The sequence below is a fragment of the Watersipora subatra genome, chromosome 1 (assembly GCF_963576615.1).
Source record: "Watersipora subatra chromosome 1, tzWatSuba1.1, whole genome shotgun sequence".
NCBI classification, from domain to species: domain Eukaryota; kingdom Metazoa; phylum Bryozoa; class Gymnolaemata; order Cheilostomatida; family Watersiporidae; genus Watersipora; species Watersipora subatra.
The window spans coordinates 724798-743094 of record NC_088708.1 but is presented as its reverse complement, the minus strand read 5'-3'; the positions used below and the strand labels follow the sequence as shown (position 1 = coordinate 743094).

The following is an 18297-nucleotide window of genomic DNA, read 5'->3' as shown; positions in this document are numbered from 1 at the left end:
ATGTACACTTAGGGTATGTGTGACGAATAGTCTGTATATAAAATAAATTCTATTCAGGGTCTGAATGGCTAAGCTTGGCCACCACTACAGTATATGGCTGTAGCATAAATGTTTACATAGTCTTTGTCACATATATACAAGATTTAGTAATCCGCTATGAAATAGCATCGGTCACAACTAATCAAAAGCTGTTACTAGCATCGGAGGTTAACTAGCAGTGTTGAAACGGTGTCAGCTTCCAACAGAAATATTTAAGTTTTCAAACAAGTCCGAGTTAAAACTGGCAAATGCTGATTCGGTCAAACTTTCCAGCTTGACAAAATTATCTAATCAAAACAAACAAGCAAACATGTGACTAACATGTCATGTTTGTGAACCTTTTTGCAAGCTTCAACACCAGTAATCACCAGTACAATGTCCAACAAACAGCATAAAAGAAGTCTGTAATGAAACTAGCTTATATCTACCATGCTAACATAACTCCTATGTACCTATTGTATTCTATACTCTGGTTGCTAACATAACTCCTATGTGCCTATTGTATTCTACACTCTGGTTGCTAACATGGCAAACTTTTTGGAATGTATCAAACCGTAATACATAGTTTGATACAGCTCTGGTATGACTGCTTGAAGAGTAAAAATGGTTGATATTATAAAGTGCCATCGACCAAAAAACATAGTACTTGATGAGGCGCTTCCACTCGTGTCTTAACCGTTCTTACAAAGTGTCTAAGAGTATGTCAAAATGATTTTGTCATGGTTATTACAGAAAACAAGCTAGCTTATTCCATGGCAATAATGAAAATATTCTTGCAGCAACCACATATTTTTGTATGCAGAGCGCTAGCACACTATTTACCTTTAATCAAGGCAAATTAGGCTGATTTACGTAGGTGAAAATGACAAGACGTTGCAAGATGGCTTTTAAACTTCAAGTACCAGTAATTTAGAAATATATGCTATTCACACGGGTAAATATACTTGGAGAGTTCAACAAAAGTATTCAGTAGTAAAGTTGTGGTGCAATCACGCGGAACAATATTTAGAGCAAATGCAGGTCAAACAACTCCAAGAGCTTGACAAAGAAAACCATTAAACATCAGCTATTGACAGATGAAAGGAACATCAAATATGGATATTTTTCACAAGCGCACTCAGATAGCTAGTGAGAGCTATCTTCTTCCATACACCATCCCAATATTAATGTCAGTTATCTTTTCACATGTGTCAGCGCAATATTTGTTAAAGCTATTGAACACGTATATTGTTAACATACATGTAGCATTAATGAAAATTATTTTCGCACATATTGTGAGATTATTAATGAAAGTTCTCTCACAGAATTTTGGAATTACTTTCTCTGAGCACTGTTTGAATATTAATAGGAGTTATTCTCTCCTATGCAATGGCAGAATATTGATGTGAGTTATCCTATCACAGACGCTGCCCCAATATTGACCGATTTGACTTTAGTTGCTTAGAATGGTGAATTTCCAAGACAGGGGCCTTAGTAGACTCTGCCATATGTTGAATGAAGCTTTCAGCAGCTAGGTAAGCCCAAGACTCACGTACATACTAAAACCACTGCACTACAGAAAAACAAATGCAAATCTGAAGATGTTGTATGAAAACATTTCAGATTTTATAGTACCATTCACAAGCAATTACACTCATATAAAGCACTTTGAATTGAGTATCTCGTGAACAAGGAATAGTGAATTAATCCTTTATTGAAACCACACAACTCCATTATTCTATAAATTTGTCATCTTCTTCACACTGGTTAAAAGTTTACTAACTTTAGTGTTTTCATCTCTCGTGCTCAAATCATTAAAACAAAAAAAACTAGGGCTCAAAATAAAGCTATTGGCTTTAGCCTAATAACAGATCAAAACCGAACCCTGTTTTCTTTCTAAGTCCACAACTATTCATTCGAAAGACCAACTGCTTTGCCTGAAGAAGCAGAGAGAACCCAGGCTAATTTAGGTGATGAGCGCAGAGTTCATGAGTTGTCTACTCTCACATGCATTCTCAACGGACGGATGAGTGCCATCCTCACAAATGTACTGTCGGAATATTAATGAGATATTTTTTCGCCAGTACTGTCAGGCCGATGGATTGCATAGAGATAATAATGAGAATGGCAAAGAATGAAGGGCAGAGAGGGAGAATAATGATAAATGGGTTGGAAGAAAGATGGAGAGAAGAAATGGAAGAGTGGGGAGAGATGGCTCAGACGGTAAGGATGGGATGTGAGATGGAGAGAAGAAATGAAAGAGTGGGGAGAGATGGCTCAGACGGTAAGGATGGGATGTGAGATGGAGAGAAGAAATGGAAGAGTGGGGAGAGATGGCTCAGACGGTAAGGATGGGATGTGAGATGGAGAGAAGAAATGGAAGAGTGGGGAGAGATGGCTCAGACGGTAAGGATGGGATGTGAGATGGAGAGAAGAAATGAAAGAGTGGGGAGAGATGGCTCAGACGGTAAGGATGGGATGTGAGATGGAGAGAAGAAATGGAAGAGTGGGGAGAGATGGCTCAGACGGTAAGGATGGGATGTGAGATGGAGAGAAGAAATGGAAGAGTCGGGAGAGATGGCTCAGACGGTAAGGATGGGATGTGAGATGGAGAGAAATGGAAGAGTCGGGAGAGATGGCTCAGACAGTAAGGATGGGATGTGAGATAGAGAATTTTTGTGACTTACTCTACATGCGTGTACTCTTACTCATATGAAGGAGTTGTCTAAACTGGGACTTTTTATGAGCAGTTTTAACCATCTGTGAGCCATCTATATAAGCGGAAGCTAAGTTGACAGTTCTACAACAGATCTCTGCGAGTTGGCTATAAGACCTGTTCAAATGGCCAAAATAAGACTATTTAAATAAGGCTTGAGAGACAAAAGCAGTGGGGACCTTCACCGCCCCCCCCACCCCGTATATAAACTTAAAGCAAACATTTGTCGAATTGGCACTTACCGGTGTCCGCGTACTTCTGAAAGGGTGTGAGATCATTATTGTGCACAAAGTTAGTGAATTTTTTGCCAATAAACCGGCTGGAAAGGTCATTCGGTTCCGACATTCCCCTGTAATAAAAAAGATTCGATAGATACCATCGACACAACCATCGTGACAGTTCAGCTCAACCTGTATACTCACATAAAAAGTTTAATGCTGCAAGTTGCACAGCTCTGTAGGGGACGCCAGTCGAGCAGTGAATACATTATATTAATGCTAGGGGGGTTCTTAACATCGAAAAACAGGATAAAATTTGAAGAGAAAGAGTGAATGAAAGGAAAAGAAGGGAAATGGTACCTGAAGTCGCAGTGCAATATGAGCCAGTCTAGGTTGAGTTGCATAGCAAAGTCGACCTGAGCTGAAGACTTTGTAGAAGAAATTGGTAAAAATGAGGACTGAGGTTGTGGTGTGAATCTTCTGCTGGAACGAGCAACAGGACGAGACCACATGGCGATGGGATCATCCACTTTCTGCGCAATGCATACCAGGTACAATGAAGAACCTGAAAAATGTACCTCAGAGACTACTCCTTATGCCATCTCAAAAGTGGGCGAATTATGGCATGAACGAATGAAAATGTACAGTGAACAATGTACCAAATAAATACTTGTACTCAATGCATTAATGTATGTACTTAAATACCGACCTGACGCTGAAGAGGAACTTTGTGAAGAAAGGCGTTCAATACAGAAAGGAAGACTAGAAATTTGCACGTGAATCAATGACTCACTGTCAGTCTTTTTTCCCATGCCATCTGAAGGAACCACAAAGAACACGATTCAGAAAGCATTCATTGCACAACAGTGCCAAGCCTAAGGTACCGCAAAAGGATAAAATGAAAGCAGCCCAGAAACATCTGGCCAATATATACACAGCTTCACCACGGATTTAATTTTGATAGCAGCATTAGGCTATTTTAGACAGAACAACACCTAAACAGTATATCTCAACCTAAACGGTATATCTCAACCTAAACGATATATCTCAACCTAAACGGTAAATTTCAACCTAAACGGTAAATCTCAACCTAAACGGTATATCTCAACCTAAACGGTATATCTCAACCTAAACGGTATAACTCAACCTAAACGGTATATTTCAACCTAAACGGTATATTTCAACCTAAACGGTATATCTCAACCTAAACGGTATATCTCAACTTAAACGGTATATCTCAACCTAAACGGTATATCTCAACCTAAACGGTATATTTCAACCTAAACGGTAAATCTCAACCTAAACGGTAAATCTCAACCTAAACGGTATATCTCAACCTAAACGGTATATCTCAACCTAAACGGTATATCTCAACCTAAACGGTATATCTCAACCTAAACGGTATATCTCAACTTAAACGGTATATCTCAACCTAAACGGTATATCTCAACTTAAACGGTAAATCTCAACCTAAACGGTATATCTCAACCTAAACGGTATATCTCAACCTAAACGGTATATCTCAACCTAAACGGTATATCTCAACCTAAACAGTATATCTCAACCTAAACGGTATATTTCAACCTAAACGGTAAATCTCAACCTAAACGGTATATCTCAACTTAAACGGTATATCTCAACTTAAACGGTATATCTCAACCTAAACGGTATATTTCAACCTAAACGGTATATCTCAACCTAAACGGTATATCTCAACCTAAACGGTATATCTCAACCTAAACAGTATATCTCAACCTAAACGGTATATTTCAACCTAAACGGTAAATCTCAACCTAAACGGTATATCTCAACCTAAACGGTATATCTCAACTTAAACGGTATATCTCAACCTAAACGGTATATCTCAACCTAAACGGTATATCTCAACCTAAACGGTATATCTCAACCTAAACGGTATATCTCAACCTAAACGGTATATCTCAACTTAAACGGTATATCTCAACCTAAACGGTATATCTCAACTTAAACGGTATATCTCAACCTAAACGGTATATCTCAACTTAAACGGTATATCTCAACCTAAACGGTATATCTCAACCTAAACGGTATATCTCAACCTAAACGGTATATCTCAACCTAAACGGTATATCTCAACCTAAACGGTATATCTCAACCTAAACGGTATATCTCAACTTAAACGGTATATCTCAACCTAAACGGTATATCTCAACCTAAACGGTATATCTCAACCTAAACGGTATATCTCAACCTAAACGGTATATCTCAACCTAAACGGTATATCTCAACCTAAACGGTATATCTCAACTTAAACGGTATATCTCAACCTAAACGGTATATCTCAACTTAAACGGTATATCTCAACCTAAACGGTATATCTCAACCTAAACGGTATATCTCAACCTAAACGGTATATCTCAACCTAAACGGTATATCTCAACTTAAACGGTATATCTCAACCTAAACGGTATATCTCAACTTAAACGGTATATCTCAACCTAAACGGTATATCTCAACCTAAACGGTATATCTCAACCTAAACGGTATATCTCAACCTAAACGGTAAATTTCAACCTAAACGGTATATCTCAACCTAAACGGTAAATCTCAACCTAAACGGTATATCTCAACCTAAACGGTATATCTCAACCTAAACGGTATATCTCAACCTAAACAGTATATCTCAACCTAAACGGTATATTTCAACCTAAACGGTAAATCTCAACCTAAACGGTATATCTCAACCTAAACGGTATATCTCAACTTAAACGGTATATCTCAACTTAAACGGTATATCTCAACCTAAACGGTATACCTCAACCTAAACGATATATCTCAACTTAAACGGTATAACTCAACCTAAACGGTATATCTCAACCTAAACGGTATATCTCAACCTAAACGGTATATCTCAACTTAAACGGTATATCTCAACCTAAACGGTATATTTCAACCTAAACGGTATATCTCAACCTAAACGGTATATCTCAACTTAAACGGTATATCTCAACCTAAACGGTATATCTCAACCTAAACGGTATATCTCAACTTAAACGGTATATCTCAACTTAAACGGTATATCTCAACCTAAACGGTATAACTCAACCTAAACGGTATATCTCAACTTAAACGGTATATCTCAACCTAAACGGTATATCTCAACCTAAACGGTATATCTCAACTTAAACGGTATATCTCAACCTAAACGGTATATTTCAACCTAAACGGTATATCTCAACCTAAACGGTATATCTCAACTTAAACGGTATATCTCAACCTAAACGGTATATCTCAACCTAAACGGTATATCTCAACTTAAACGGTATATCTCAACCTAAACGGTATATCTCAACCTAAACGGTATATCTCAACCTAAACGGTATATCTCAACCTAAACGGTATATCTCAACTTAAACGGTATATCTCAACCTAAACGGTATATCTCAACTTAAACGATATATCTCAACCTAAACGGTATATCTCAACCTAAACGGTATATCTCAACCTAAACGGTATATCTCAACCTAAACGGTATATCTCAACCTAAACGGTATATCTCAACCTAAACAGTATATCTCAACTTAAACGATATATCTCAACCTAAACGGTATATCTCAACCTAAACGGTATATCTCAACCTAAACGGTATATCTCAACCTAAACGGTATATCTCAACCTAAACGGTATATCTCAACCTAAACGGTATATCTCAACCTAAACGGTATAACTCAACCTAAACAGTATATCTCAACCTAAACGGTATATTTCAACTTAAACGGTATATCTCAACCTAAACGGTATATCTCAACCTAAACAGTATATCTCAACCTAAACGGTATATTTCAACTTAAACGGCATATCTCAACTTAAACGGTATATCTCAACCTAAACGGTATAACTCAACCTAAACGGTATATCTCAACTTAAACGGTATATCTCAACCTAAACGGTATATCTCAACCTAAACGGTATATCTCAACTTAAACGGTATATCTCAACCTAAACGGTATATTTCAACCTAAACGGTATATCTCAACCTAAACGGTATATCTCAACTTAAACGGTATATCTCAACCTAAACGGTATATCTCAACCTAAACGGTATATCTCAACTTAAACGGTATATCTCAACCTAAACGGTATATCTCAACCTAAACGGTATATCTCAACCTAAACGGTATATCTCAACCTAAACGGTATATCTCAACTTAAACGGTATATCTCAACCTAAACGGTATATCTCAACCTAAACGGTATATCTCAACCTAAACGGTATACCTCAACCTAAACGGTATATTTCAACTTAAACGGCATATCTCAACCTAAACGGTATATCTCAACCTAAACGGTATATCTCAACCTAAACGGTATATTTCAACTTAAACGGCATATCTCAACCTAAACGGTATATCTCAACCTAAACGGTATATCTCAACCTAAACGGTATATCTCAACCTAAACGGTATATCTCAACTTAAACGGTATATCTCAACCTAAACAGTATATCTCAACTTAAACGGTATATCTCAACCTAAACGGTATATCTCAACCTAAACGGTATATCTCAACCTAAACGGTATATCTCAACCTAAACGGTATATCTCAACCTAAACGGTATATCTCAACTTAAACGGTATATCTCAACCTAAACGGTATATCTCAACCTAAACGGCATATCTCAACCTAAACGGTATATCTCAACCTAAACGGTATATCTCAACCTAAACGGTATAACTCAACCTAAACGGTATACCTCAACCTAAACGGTATATCTCAACCTAAACGGTATATCTCAACCTAAATGGTATATCTCAACCTAAACAGTATATCTCAACTTAAACGGTATATCTCAACCTAAACGGTATATCTCAACCTAAACGGTATATCTCAACCTAAACGGTATATCTCAACCTAAACGGTATATCTCAACCTAAACGGTATATCTCAACCTAAACGGTATATCTCAACCTAAACGGTATATCTCAACCTAAACGGTATATCTCAACCTAAACGGTATATCTCAACTTAAACGGTATATCTCAACCTAAACAGTATATCTCAACTTAAACGATATATCTCAACCTAAACGGTATATCTCAACCTAAACGGTATATCTCAACCTAAACGGTATATCTCAACTTAAACGGTATATCTCAACCTAAACGGTATATCTCAACTTAAACGGTATATCTCAACCTAAACGGTATATCTCAACCTAAACGGTATATCTCAACCTAAACGGCATATCTCAACCTAAACGGTATATCTCAACCTAAACGGTATATCTCAACTTAAACGGTATATCTCAACTTAAACGGTATATCTCAACCTAAACGGTATATCTCAACCTAAACGATATATCTCAACCTAAACGGTATATCTCAACCTAAACGGTATATCTCAACCTAAACGGTATATCTCAACCTAAACGGTATATCTCAACCTAAACGGTATATCTCAACCTAAACGGTATATCTCAACCTAAACGGTATATCTCAACTTAAACGGTATATCTCAACCTAAACGGTATATCTCAACCTAAACGGTATATCTCAACCTAAACGGTATATCTCAACCTAAACGGTATATCTCAACCTAAACGGTATATCTCAACCTAAACGGTATATCTCAACCTAAACGGTATATCTCAACCTAAACGGTATATCTCAACTTAAACGGTATATCTCAACCTAAACGGTATATCTCAACCTAAACGGTATATCTCAACCTAAACGGTATATCTCAACTTAAACGGTATAACTCAACCTAAACGGTATATTTCAACCTAAACGGTATATCTCAACCTAAACGGTATATCTCAACCTAAACAGTATATCTCAACCTAAACGGTATATCTCAACCTAAACGGTATATCTCAACCTAAACGGTATATTTCAACCTAAACGGTATATCTCAACCTAAACGGTATATTTCAACTTAAACGGTATATCTCAACCTAAACGGTATATCTCAACCTAAACGGTATATTTCAACTTAAACGGCATATCTCAACCTAAACGGTATATCTCAACCTAAACGGTATATCTCAACCTAAACGGTATATCTCAACCTAAACGATATATCTCAACCTAAACGGTATATCTCAACCTAAACGGTATATCTCAACCTAAACGGTATATCTCAACCTAAACGGTATATCTCAACCTAAACGGTATATCTCAACCTAAACGGTATATCTCAACCTAAACGGTATATCTCAACCTAAACGGTATATCTCAACCTAAACGGTATATCTCAACCTAAACGGTATATCTCAACCTAAACGGTATATCTCAACCTAAACGGTATATCTCAACCTAAACGGTATATCTCAACCTAAACGGTATATCTCAACCTAAACGGTATATCTCAACCTAAACGGTATATCTCAACCTAAACGGTATATCTCAACCTAAACAGTATATCTCAACCTAAACGGTATATCTCAACCTAAACGGTATATCTCAACCTAAACGGTATATCTCAACTTAAACAGTATATCTCAACCTAAACGGTATATCTCAACCTAAACGGTATAACTCAACCTAAACGGCATATCTCAACCTAAACGGTATATCTCAACCTAAACGGTATATCTCAACCTAAACGGTATAACTCAACCTAAACGGCATATCTCAACCTAAACGGTATATCTCAACCTAAACGGTATATCTCAACCTAAACGGTATATCTCAACCTAAACGGTATATCTCAACCTAAACGGTATATCTCAACCTAAACGGTATATCTCAACTTAAACGGTATATCTCAACCTAAACGGTATATCTCAACCTAAACGGTATATCTCAACCTAAACGGTATATCTCAACCTAAACGGTATATCTCAACCTAAACGGTATAACTCAACCTAAACGGTATATCTCAACCTAAACGGTATATCTCAACCTAAACGGTATATTTCAACTTAAACGGTATATTTCAACCTAAACGGTATAACTCAACCTAAACGGCATATCTCAACCTAAACGGTATATCTCAACCTAAACGGTATATCTCAACCTAAACGGTATATCTCAACCTAAACGGTATATCTCAACCTAAACGGTATATCTCAACCTAAACGGTATATCTCAACCTAAACGGTATATCTCAACCTAAACGGTATATCTCAACCTAAACGGTATAACTCAACCTAAACGGTATATCTCAACCTAAACGGTATATCTCAACCTAAACGGTATATTTCAACTTAAACGGTATATTTCAACCTAAACGGTATATCTCAACCTAAACGGTATATCTCAACCTAAACGGTATATCTCAACCTAAACGGTATATTTCAACTTAAACGGTATATCTCAACCTAAACGGTATATCTCAACTTAAACGGTATATCTCAACCTAAACGGTATAACTCAACCTAAACGGTATATCTCAACCTAAACGGTATATTTCAACTTAAACGGCATATCTCAACCTAAACGGTATATTTCAACTTAAACGGTATATCTCAACCTAAACGGTATATCTCAACCTAAACGGTATATCTCAACCTAAACGGTATATCTCAACTTAAACGGTATATCTCAACCTAAACGGTATATCTCAACCTAAACGGTATATCTCAACCTAAACGGTATATCTCAACCTAAACGGTATAACTCAACCTAAACGGCATATCTCAACCTAAACGGTATATCTCAACCTAAACGGTATATCTCAACCTAAACGGTATATCTCAACCTAAACGGTATATTTCAACCTAAACGGTATATCTCAACCTAAACGGTATATTTCAACTTAAACGGTATATCTCAACTTAAACGGTATATCTCAACCTAAACGGTATATCTCAACCTAAACGGTATATCTCAACCTAAACGGTATATCTCAACCTAAACGGTATAACTCAACCTAAACGGTATATCTCAACCTAAACGGTATATCTCAACCTAAACGGTATATCTCAACCTAAACGGTATATCTCAACCTAAACGGTATATCTCAACCTAAACGGTATATCTCAACCTAAACGGTATATCTCAACCTAAACGGTATATCTCAACCTAAACGGTATATCTCAACTTAAACGGTATATCTCAACCTAAACGGTATATCTCAACCTAAACGGTATATCTCAACCTAAACGGTATATCTCAACCTAAACGGTATATCTCAACCTAAACGGTATATTTCAACCTAAACGGTATATCTCAACCTAAACGGTATATCTCAACCTAAACGGTATATCTCAACCTAAACGGTATATCTCAACCTAAACGGTATATCTCAACCTAAACGGTATATCTCAACCTAAACGGTATATCTCAACCTAAACGGTATATCTCAACCTAAACGGTATATCTCAACTTAAACGGTATATCTCAACCTAAACGGTATATCTCAACCTAAACGGTATATCTCAACCTAAACGGTATATTTCAACCTAAACGGTATATCTCAACCTAAACGGTATATCTCAACTTAAACGGTATATCTCAACCTAAACGGTATATCTCAACCTAAACGGTATATCTCAACCTAAACGGCATATCTCAACCTAAACGGCATATCTCAACCTAAACGGTATATCTCAACCTAAACGGTATATCTCAACTTAAACGGTATATTTCAACCTAAACGGTATATTTCAACCTAAACGGTATATCTCAACCTAAACGGTATATCTCAACCTAAACGGTGTATCTCAACCTAAACGGTATATCTCAACCTAAACGGTATATTTCAACCTAAACGGTATATTTCAACCTAAACAGTATATTTCAACCTAAACGGTATATCTCAACCTAAACGGTATATTTCAACCTAAACGGTATATCTCAACCTAAACGGTATATCTCAACTTAAACGGTATATCTCAACCTAAACGGTATATCTCAACCTAAACGGTATATCTCAACCTAAACGGTATAACTCAACCTAAACGGTATATCTCAACCTAAACGGTATATCTCAACCTAAACGGTATATCTCAACTTAAACGGTATATCTCAACCTAAACGGTATATCTCAACCTAAACGGTATATCTCAACTTAAACGGTATATCTCAACTTAAACAGTATATCTCAACCTAAACGGTATATCTCAACCTAAACGGTATATCTCAACTTAAACGGTATATCTCAACCTAAACGGTATATCTCAACTTAAACGGTATATCTCAACCTAAACGGTATAACTCAACCCAAACGGTATATTTCAACCTAAACGGTATATCTCAACCTAAACGGTATATCTCAACCTAAACGGTATATCTCAACCTAAACGGTATATCTCAACCTAAACGGTATATCTCAACTTAAACGGTATATCTCAACTTAAACGGTATATCTCAACTTAAACGGTATATCTCAACCTAAACGGTATATCTCAACCTAAACGGTATATCTCAACCTAAACGGTAAATCTCAACCTAAACGGTATATCTCAACCTAAACGGTATATTTCAACCTAAACGGTATAACTCAACCTAAACGGTATATCTCAACTTAAACGGTATATCTCAACTTAAACGGTATATCTCAACCTAAACGGTATATTTCAACCTAAACGGTATAACTCAACCTAAACGGTATATCTCAACTTAAACGGTATATCTCAACCTAAACAGTATATCTCAACCTAAACGATATATCTCAACCTAAACGGTAAATTTCAACCTAAACGGTATATCTCAACCTAAACGATATATCTCAACCTAAACGGTATATCTCAACCTAAACGATATATCTCAACCTAAACGGTATATCTCAACCTAAACGGTATATCTCAACCTAAACGGTATATCTCAACCTAAACGATATATCTCAACCTAAACGGTATATCTCAACCTAAACAGTATATCTCAACCTAAACGGTATATCTCAACCTAAACGGTATACCTCAACCTAAACGGTATATTTCAACCTAAACGGTATATCTCAACCTAAACGGTATATCTCAACCTAAACGGTATATCTCAACCTAAACAGTATATCTCAACCTAAACGATATATCTCAACCTAAACGGTATATCTCAACCTAAACGGTATATTTCAACCTAAACGGTATATCTCAACCTAAACGGTATATCTCAACCTAAACGGTATATTTCAACCTAAACGGTATATCTCAACCTAAACGGTATATCTCAACCTAAACAGTATATCTCAACCTAAACGGTATATCTCAACCTAAACGGTATATCTCAACTTAAACAGTATATCTCAACCTAAACGGTATATCTCAACCTAAACGGTATATCTCAACTTAAACGGTATATCTCAACCTAAACGGTATATTTCAACTTAAACGGTATATCTCAACTTAAACGGTATATCTCAACCTAAACGATATATCTCAACCTAAACGGTATATCTCAACCTAAACGGTATATTTCAACCTAAACGGTATATCTCAACCTAAACGGTATATCTCAACCTAAACGGTATATTTCAACCTAAACGGTATATCTCAACCTAAACGGTATATCTCAACCTAAACGGTATATTTCAACTTAAACGGTATATCTCAACCTAAACAGTATATCTCAACTTAAACGGTATAACTCAACCTAAACGGTATATCTCAACCTAAACGGTATAACTCAACCTAAACGGTATATCTCAACCTAAACGGTATATCTCAACTTAAACGGTATATCTCAACTTAAACGGTATATTTCAACTTAAACGGTATATCTCAACCTAAACAGTATATCTCAACTTAAACGGTATATCTCAACCTAAACGGTATATCTCAACCTAAACGGTATATCTCAACCTAAACGGTATATCTCAACCTAAACAGTATATCTCAACTTAAACGGTATATCTCAACCTAAACGGTATATCTCAACCTAAACGGTATATCTCAACTTAAACGGTATATCTCAACCTAAACGGTATATCTCAACCTAAACGGTATATCTCAACTTAAACGGTATATCTCAACTTAAACGGTATATCTCAACCTAAACGGTATATCTCAACCTAAACGGTATATCTCAACTTAAACGGTATATCTCAACCTAAACGGTATATCTCAACCTAAACGGTATATCTCAACCTAAACGGTATATCTCAACCTAAACGGTATATCTCAACTTAAACGGTATATCTCAACCTAAACGGTATATCTCAACCTAAACGGTATATCTCAACCTAAACGGTATATCTCAACCTAAACGGTATATCTCAACCTAAACGATATATCTCAACCTAAACGGTATATCTCAACCTAAACAGTATATCTCAACCTAAACGGTATATCTCAACCTAAACGGTATACCTCAACCTAAACGGTATATTTCAACCTAAACGGTATATCTCAACCTAAACGGTATATCTCAACCTAAACGGTATATCTCAACCTAAACGGTATATCTCAACCTAAACGATATATCTCAACCTAAACGGTATACCTCAACCTAAACGGTATATTTCAACCTAAACGGTATATCTCAACCTAAACGGTATATCTCAACCTAAACGGTATATCTCAACTTAAACGGTATATCTCAACCTAAACGGTATATCTCAACCTAAACGGTATAACTCAACCTAAACGGTATATCTCAACCTAAACGGTATATCTCAACCTAAACGGTATAACTCAACCTAAACGGTATATCTCAACCTAAACGGTATATCTCAACCTAAACGGTATATCTCAACCTAAACGATATATCTCAACCTAAACGGTAAATCTCAACCTAAACGATATATTTCAACCTAAACAGTATATTTGTGAACAACTATGGCGAATGTGCAAAATTGTTTGTAAATATGTGATACATAACTGCGTGTGCTCTTGGATAATTCCAATCAAATAAACGCTACCATACTCAACAATCACACACCTTTTAACACACACAAATAAATTTATTATAGTGTGAACAAACCCATACAAGCTTTGAAAAAAATTAATTTGGACATCTTTGCAAAAACTTAGTAAAGTGATGTTTTCTGCTGACACATTTCTAATTATCCTCCAATTTATTATTTTAATTTATTACTTATTATTTTAAGACTCGGAATGCAATAAATTGGTGGTGAGGATTAGTTTGAACCTTGCCCTTTGAAGGAAGAAAAGAAAGAAAAGGCTTCACTACTTCATTTCACTGCTTCAAATAGTAGAATGCTAGAGGTTCTCATAACTCTATGCAATTATTAACTTGAAAGCATCGAGGAGAGTGATGTGAGAACGGTGAGCCATCAACTATTAAACATAAAAGGAAGACGTACCAGTAGGCGACATAACAGTAGGGGATGTGCCAGGGCGCATTCGACATGGGAATGGGGGTATGATCGTCGTGGAATTCAAACAAGCCTTTCCATCTACAGAAGAGACTTAGTATATTATGCTATCTAAAATGGAGTAACAAGCACCATGGAATGTGATGCCATATTAGCTGATATGTTCTTGCAAAAATCAAAAGGACAAATATATGGCATTCCTAAATTCAATTCAAATCACTAAATATACAGGCTCATCGAAAAGAAATTAGGTATAAATGCTGATGATATAGTCATCCCTTCAAGCTAATTACTCTATACCAGCATGATACACTAAGGGTCAAATTACGTAACTAAAGCATTTGTAAACAATTTTATGCGATTTCTTCCTGGAGGAATATGGAGATCTTGTGAACTTTTGCATTTAATAATAAACACGGACACAACCAGGTTTTAAATGAATCAGTGAAAAGAGGTTTTATGAAATAAAGGTTCAGTGGCACGAGTGATACAAATATGCAGCACTACTTACTTAGATTAATTTAAACTATACATTAGATATAGTTTAAACCAACTTATTCTATTGACCTTTCTATCATTTTTACATGATATTTTTAATTTCTACCAACTTCTTCATTTTTATTTTCAAAAAACTAATGTTTTAAAAAATTCCGGACATCAAAATTTGAAAATTACTTCATATGTCAAGACAAATATTTGCCTATATTTTACGTCGGATGCTAAAAAGTTTGTAGGCAAAGATTTGACAATACTATTATTACTCATCTATGGGTGCACTCGTCTACTAATGACACAAGGTCTGTGACACTAGTCCCTAGCATGTGAGTGACCTAGTGTCGCTCACATGCTAGTCTCATCACCACCTAATGTCACCCGTCAACTAGTCACACCCGCAGACTAGTATCAGCCACCTGCTAGTGTAATTCATCTACTAGTGTCACTTTTTGCTGGTGACTTCACCTAGTAGTTTCCCTTATCAGCTAGCCTCACCTATCTGTGAGCCTCACCCACAAATTAGAGGCCCTTGCTCGCCTACTAAATGGTTTTGTGCACTAGTTGTAGTAAAGCCTTTTCACACAGAAAACATAAATCATGTTGCACAAAAAAGAACAAGCAAGGAGATATAGTTACCTCCAAGACGGGAGAGCATATTTTGACTGAATGAAGCATGATTGGTAACATGAAGAAAATCATAGATGCTGGCATCTGGCCACTCAGATGGCTGATAGCCAAGGTAGTTCGTAACGTTATCTGTCACAGATACAATCTTTCCTTGAAAGTTGAGTATAAAGAGAAAGCCTTGTAACTCCTGCAAAGAATATGCAAGCACTGCGAGTGGCCAACAAACATTCAATAACAGGTTTTATGTTGCCGGTTAGTTGAGCCTATAAAAACTACTTTTGCATATTCATAACCTCACAATCTTCATTAATGGAGAGTTGGTACAGCTGTTACTAAACATATCTATCTGACTTCACGCACCTGTAACGCGGGTTCAAACTGCTCGGTAGCCAATATGGGAGGGTTACTTGATGAAACTTCACCCTCCTCTACAGGTGCACTGCTCACTGCTGTAACAGTCGCACAGGATAACACAAATATGTAAAGCGTTTTTGAATATTTAGGACATATAAAAACAAGGCTTGCAATCGGCAGAGAACGCAAGTATATATTATAGATTATGTTTAGACTAGCAGCACTAGCAGATGGTATGAGCTGAGTGGTTTCTAGAGCTGACGATTGAGAGAAGAAGTAGCCCTATGGTGAAAGTTAAAATATTAAAGAGTGAAGGTATAGGCCTTTACGGCAATATTAAAAAAGAGAAAAGGAAAATACAAAAACAGTGAGAATTGAAAAATAAGTGATAAGGTAAAAATAACAGGATAGAGGAAGAATAAAATGGGGACAGAGAAAGCAATATTGAAAACAAGAGTAAGGCAGTGAAGGGCACGAATTGAGAGAAATAATAATGTAGCAAAGGAGATGAAAAAAAGTAAGAGAACAAAAAGGACAGCAGGCGAGTGAGTAGAGAGAGTGAAATGACTAGAGGGCAATTGAATAAAAACAGGCGAATGGAACAGTTAAAAGGGGAGAAGAGGGTAAGGATGCCAGAGAATACAACAGGATGAAAAGAGAAAAAAAGAGGGGCATTATGAATAGGTATAATAAAGAAGTAAAAAAGAAGGACATTACGAATAGGTATAATAAAGAAGTAAAAAAGAGGGACGTTACGAATAGGTATAATAAAGAAGTAAAAAAGAGGGACATTACAAATAGGTATAATAAAGAAGTAAAAAGAGGGACATTACGAATAGGTATAATAAAGAAGTAAAAAAGAGGGACATTACGAATAGGTATAATAAAGAAGTAAAAAAGAGGGACATTACGAATAGGTATAATAAAGAAGTAAAAAAGAGGGACATTACGAATAGGTATAATAAAGAAGTAAAAAAGAGGGACATTACGAATAGGTATAATAAAGAAGTAAAAAAGAGGGACATTACGAATAGGTATAATAAAGAAGTAAAAAAGAGGGACATTACAAATAGGTATAATAAAAAAGTAAAAAAGAGGGACATTACGAATAGGTATAATAAAGAAGTAAAAAAGAGGGACATTACGAATAGGTATAATAAAAAAGTAAAAAAGAGGGACATTACGAATAGGTATAATAAAGAAGTAAAAAAGAGGAACATTACGAATAGGTATAATAAAGAAGTAAAAAGAGGGACATTACGAATAGGTATAATAAAGAAGTAAAAAAGAGGGACATTACGAATAGGTATAATAAAGAAGTAAAAGAAAGGGACATTACGAATAGGTATAATAAAGAAGTAAAAAAAAGGGACATTACGAATAGGTATAATAAAGAAGTAAAAAGAGGGACATTACGAATAGGTATAATAAAGAAGTAAAAAAGAGGGACATTACAAATAGGTATAATAGAGTAAAAAGCAAAAGTGAATAGCAAAAGGAGAATAAATGAGCACAAAAGTTCTGGAAATGCTAATAATGGAAGAGCAAAAGAGATTTATTTACACACAGGCATTGAGACTTGCAATCTTCTCAGCAGCGTCTTGTAGAAACAGGATCTCGCGGGAAACTGGCATTCTGTTGGTATAGGAATATACATCAACTTGTGTATAC

General features: G+C 36.0%; 1 protein-coding gene across 1 annotated transcript; it reads right to left on the bottom strand.

The window, feature by feature from the left end:
- Positions 1–2804: 2804 nt before the first annotated feature.
- On the bottom strand, positions 2805–18260 carry LOC137385630 (nuclear receptor coactivator 1-like). The gene is made up of 8 exons (XM_068072133.1): positions 18194–18260; positions 16633–16721; positions 16282–16459; positions 15139–15231; positions 3662–3769; positions 3313–3517; positions 2977–3083; positions 2805–2851 (listed from the first exon to the last, which is right to left on the bottom strand). The coding sequence occupies exons 1-8, from the start codon at positions 18258–18260 to the stop codon at positions 2805–2807; spliced, it is 894 nt and encodes a 297-aa protein (XP_067928234.1).
- Positions 18261–18297: the final 37 nt, after the last annotated feature.

Coding starts and splice junctions, on each gene's coding strand:
- LOC137385630 (XM_068072133.1), bottom strand. CDS start 18,260: ATGCCAGTTTCCCGCGAGATCCTGTTTCTACAAGACGCTGCTGAGAAG. Junction 3,084..3,312: donor ATATTGCACTGCGACTTCAG/GTACCATTTCCC, acceptor TTTTTATTACAG/GGGAATGTCGGAACCGAATG. Junction 2,852..2,976: donor TCAGAAGTACGCGGACACCG/GTAAGTGCCAAT, acceptor CCATTTGAACAG/GTCTTATAGCCAACTCGCAG.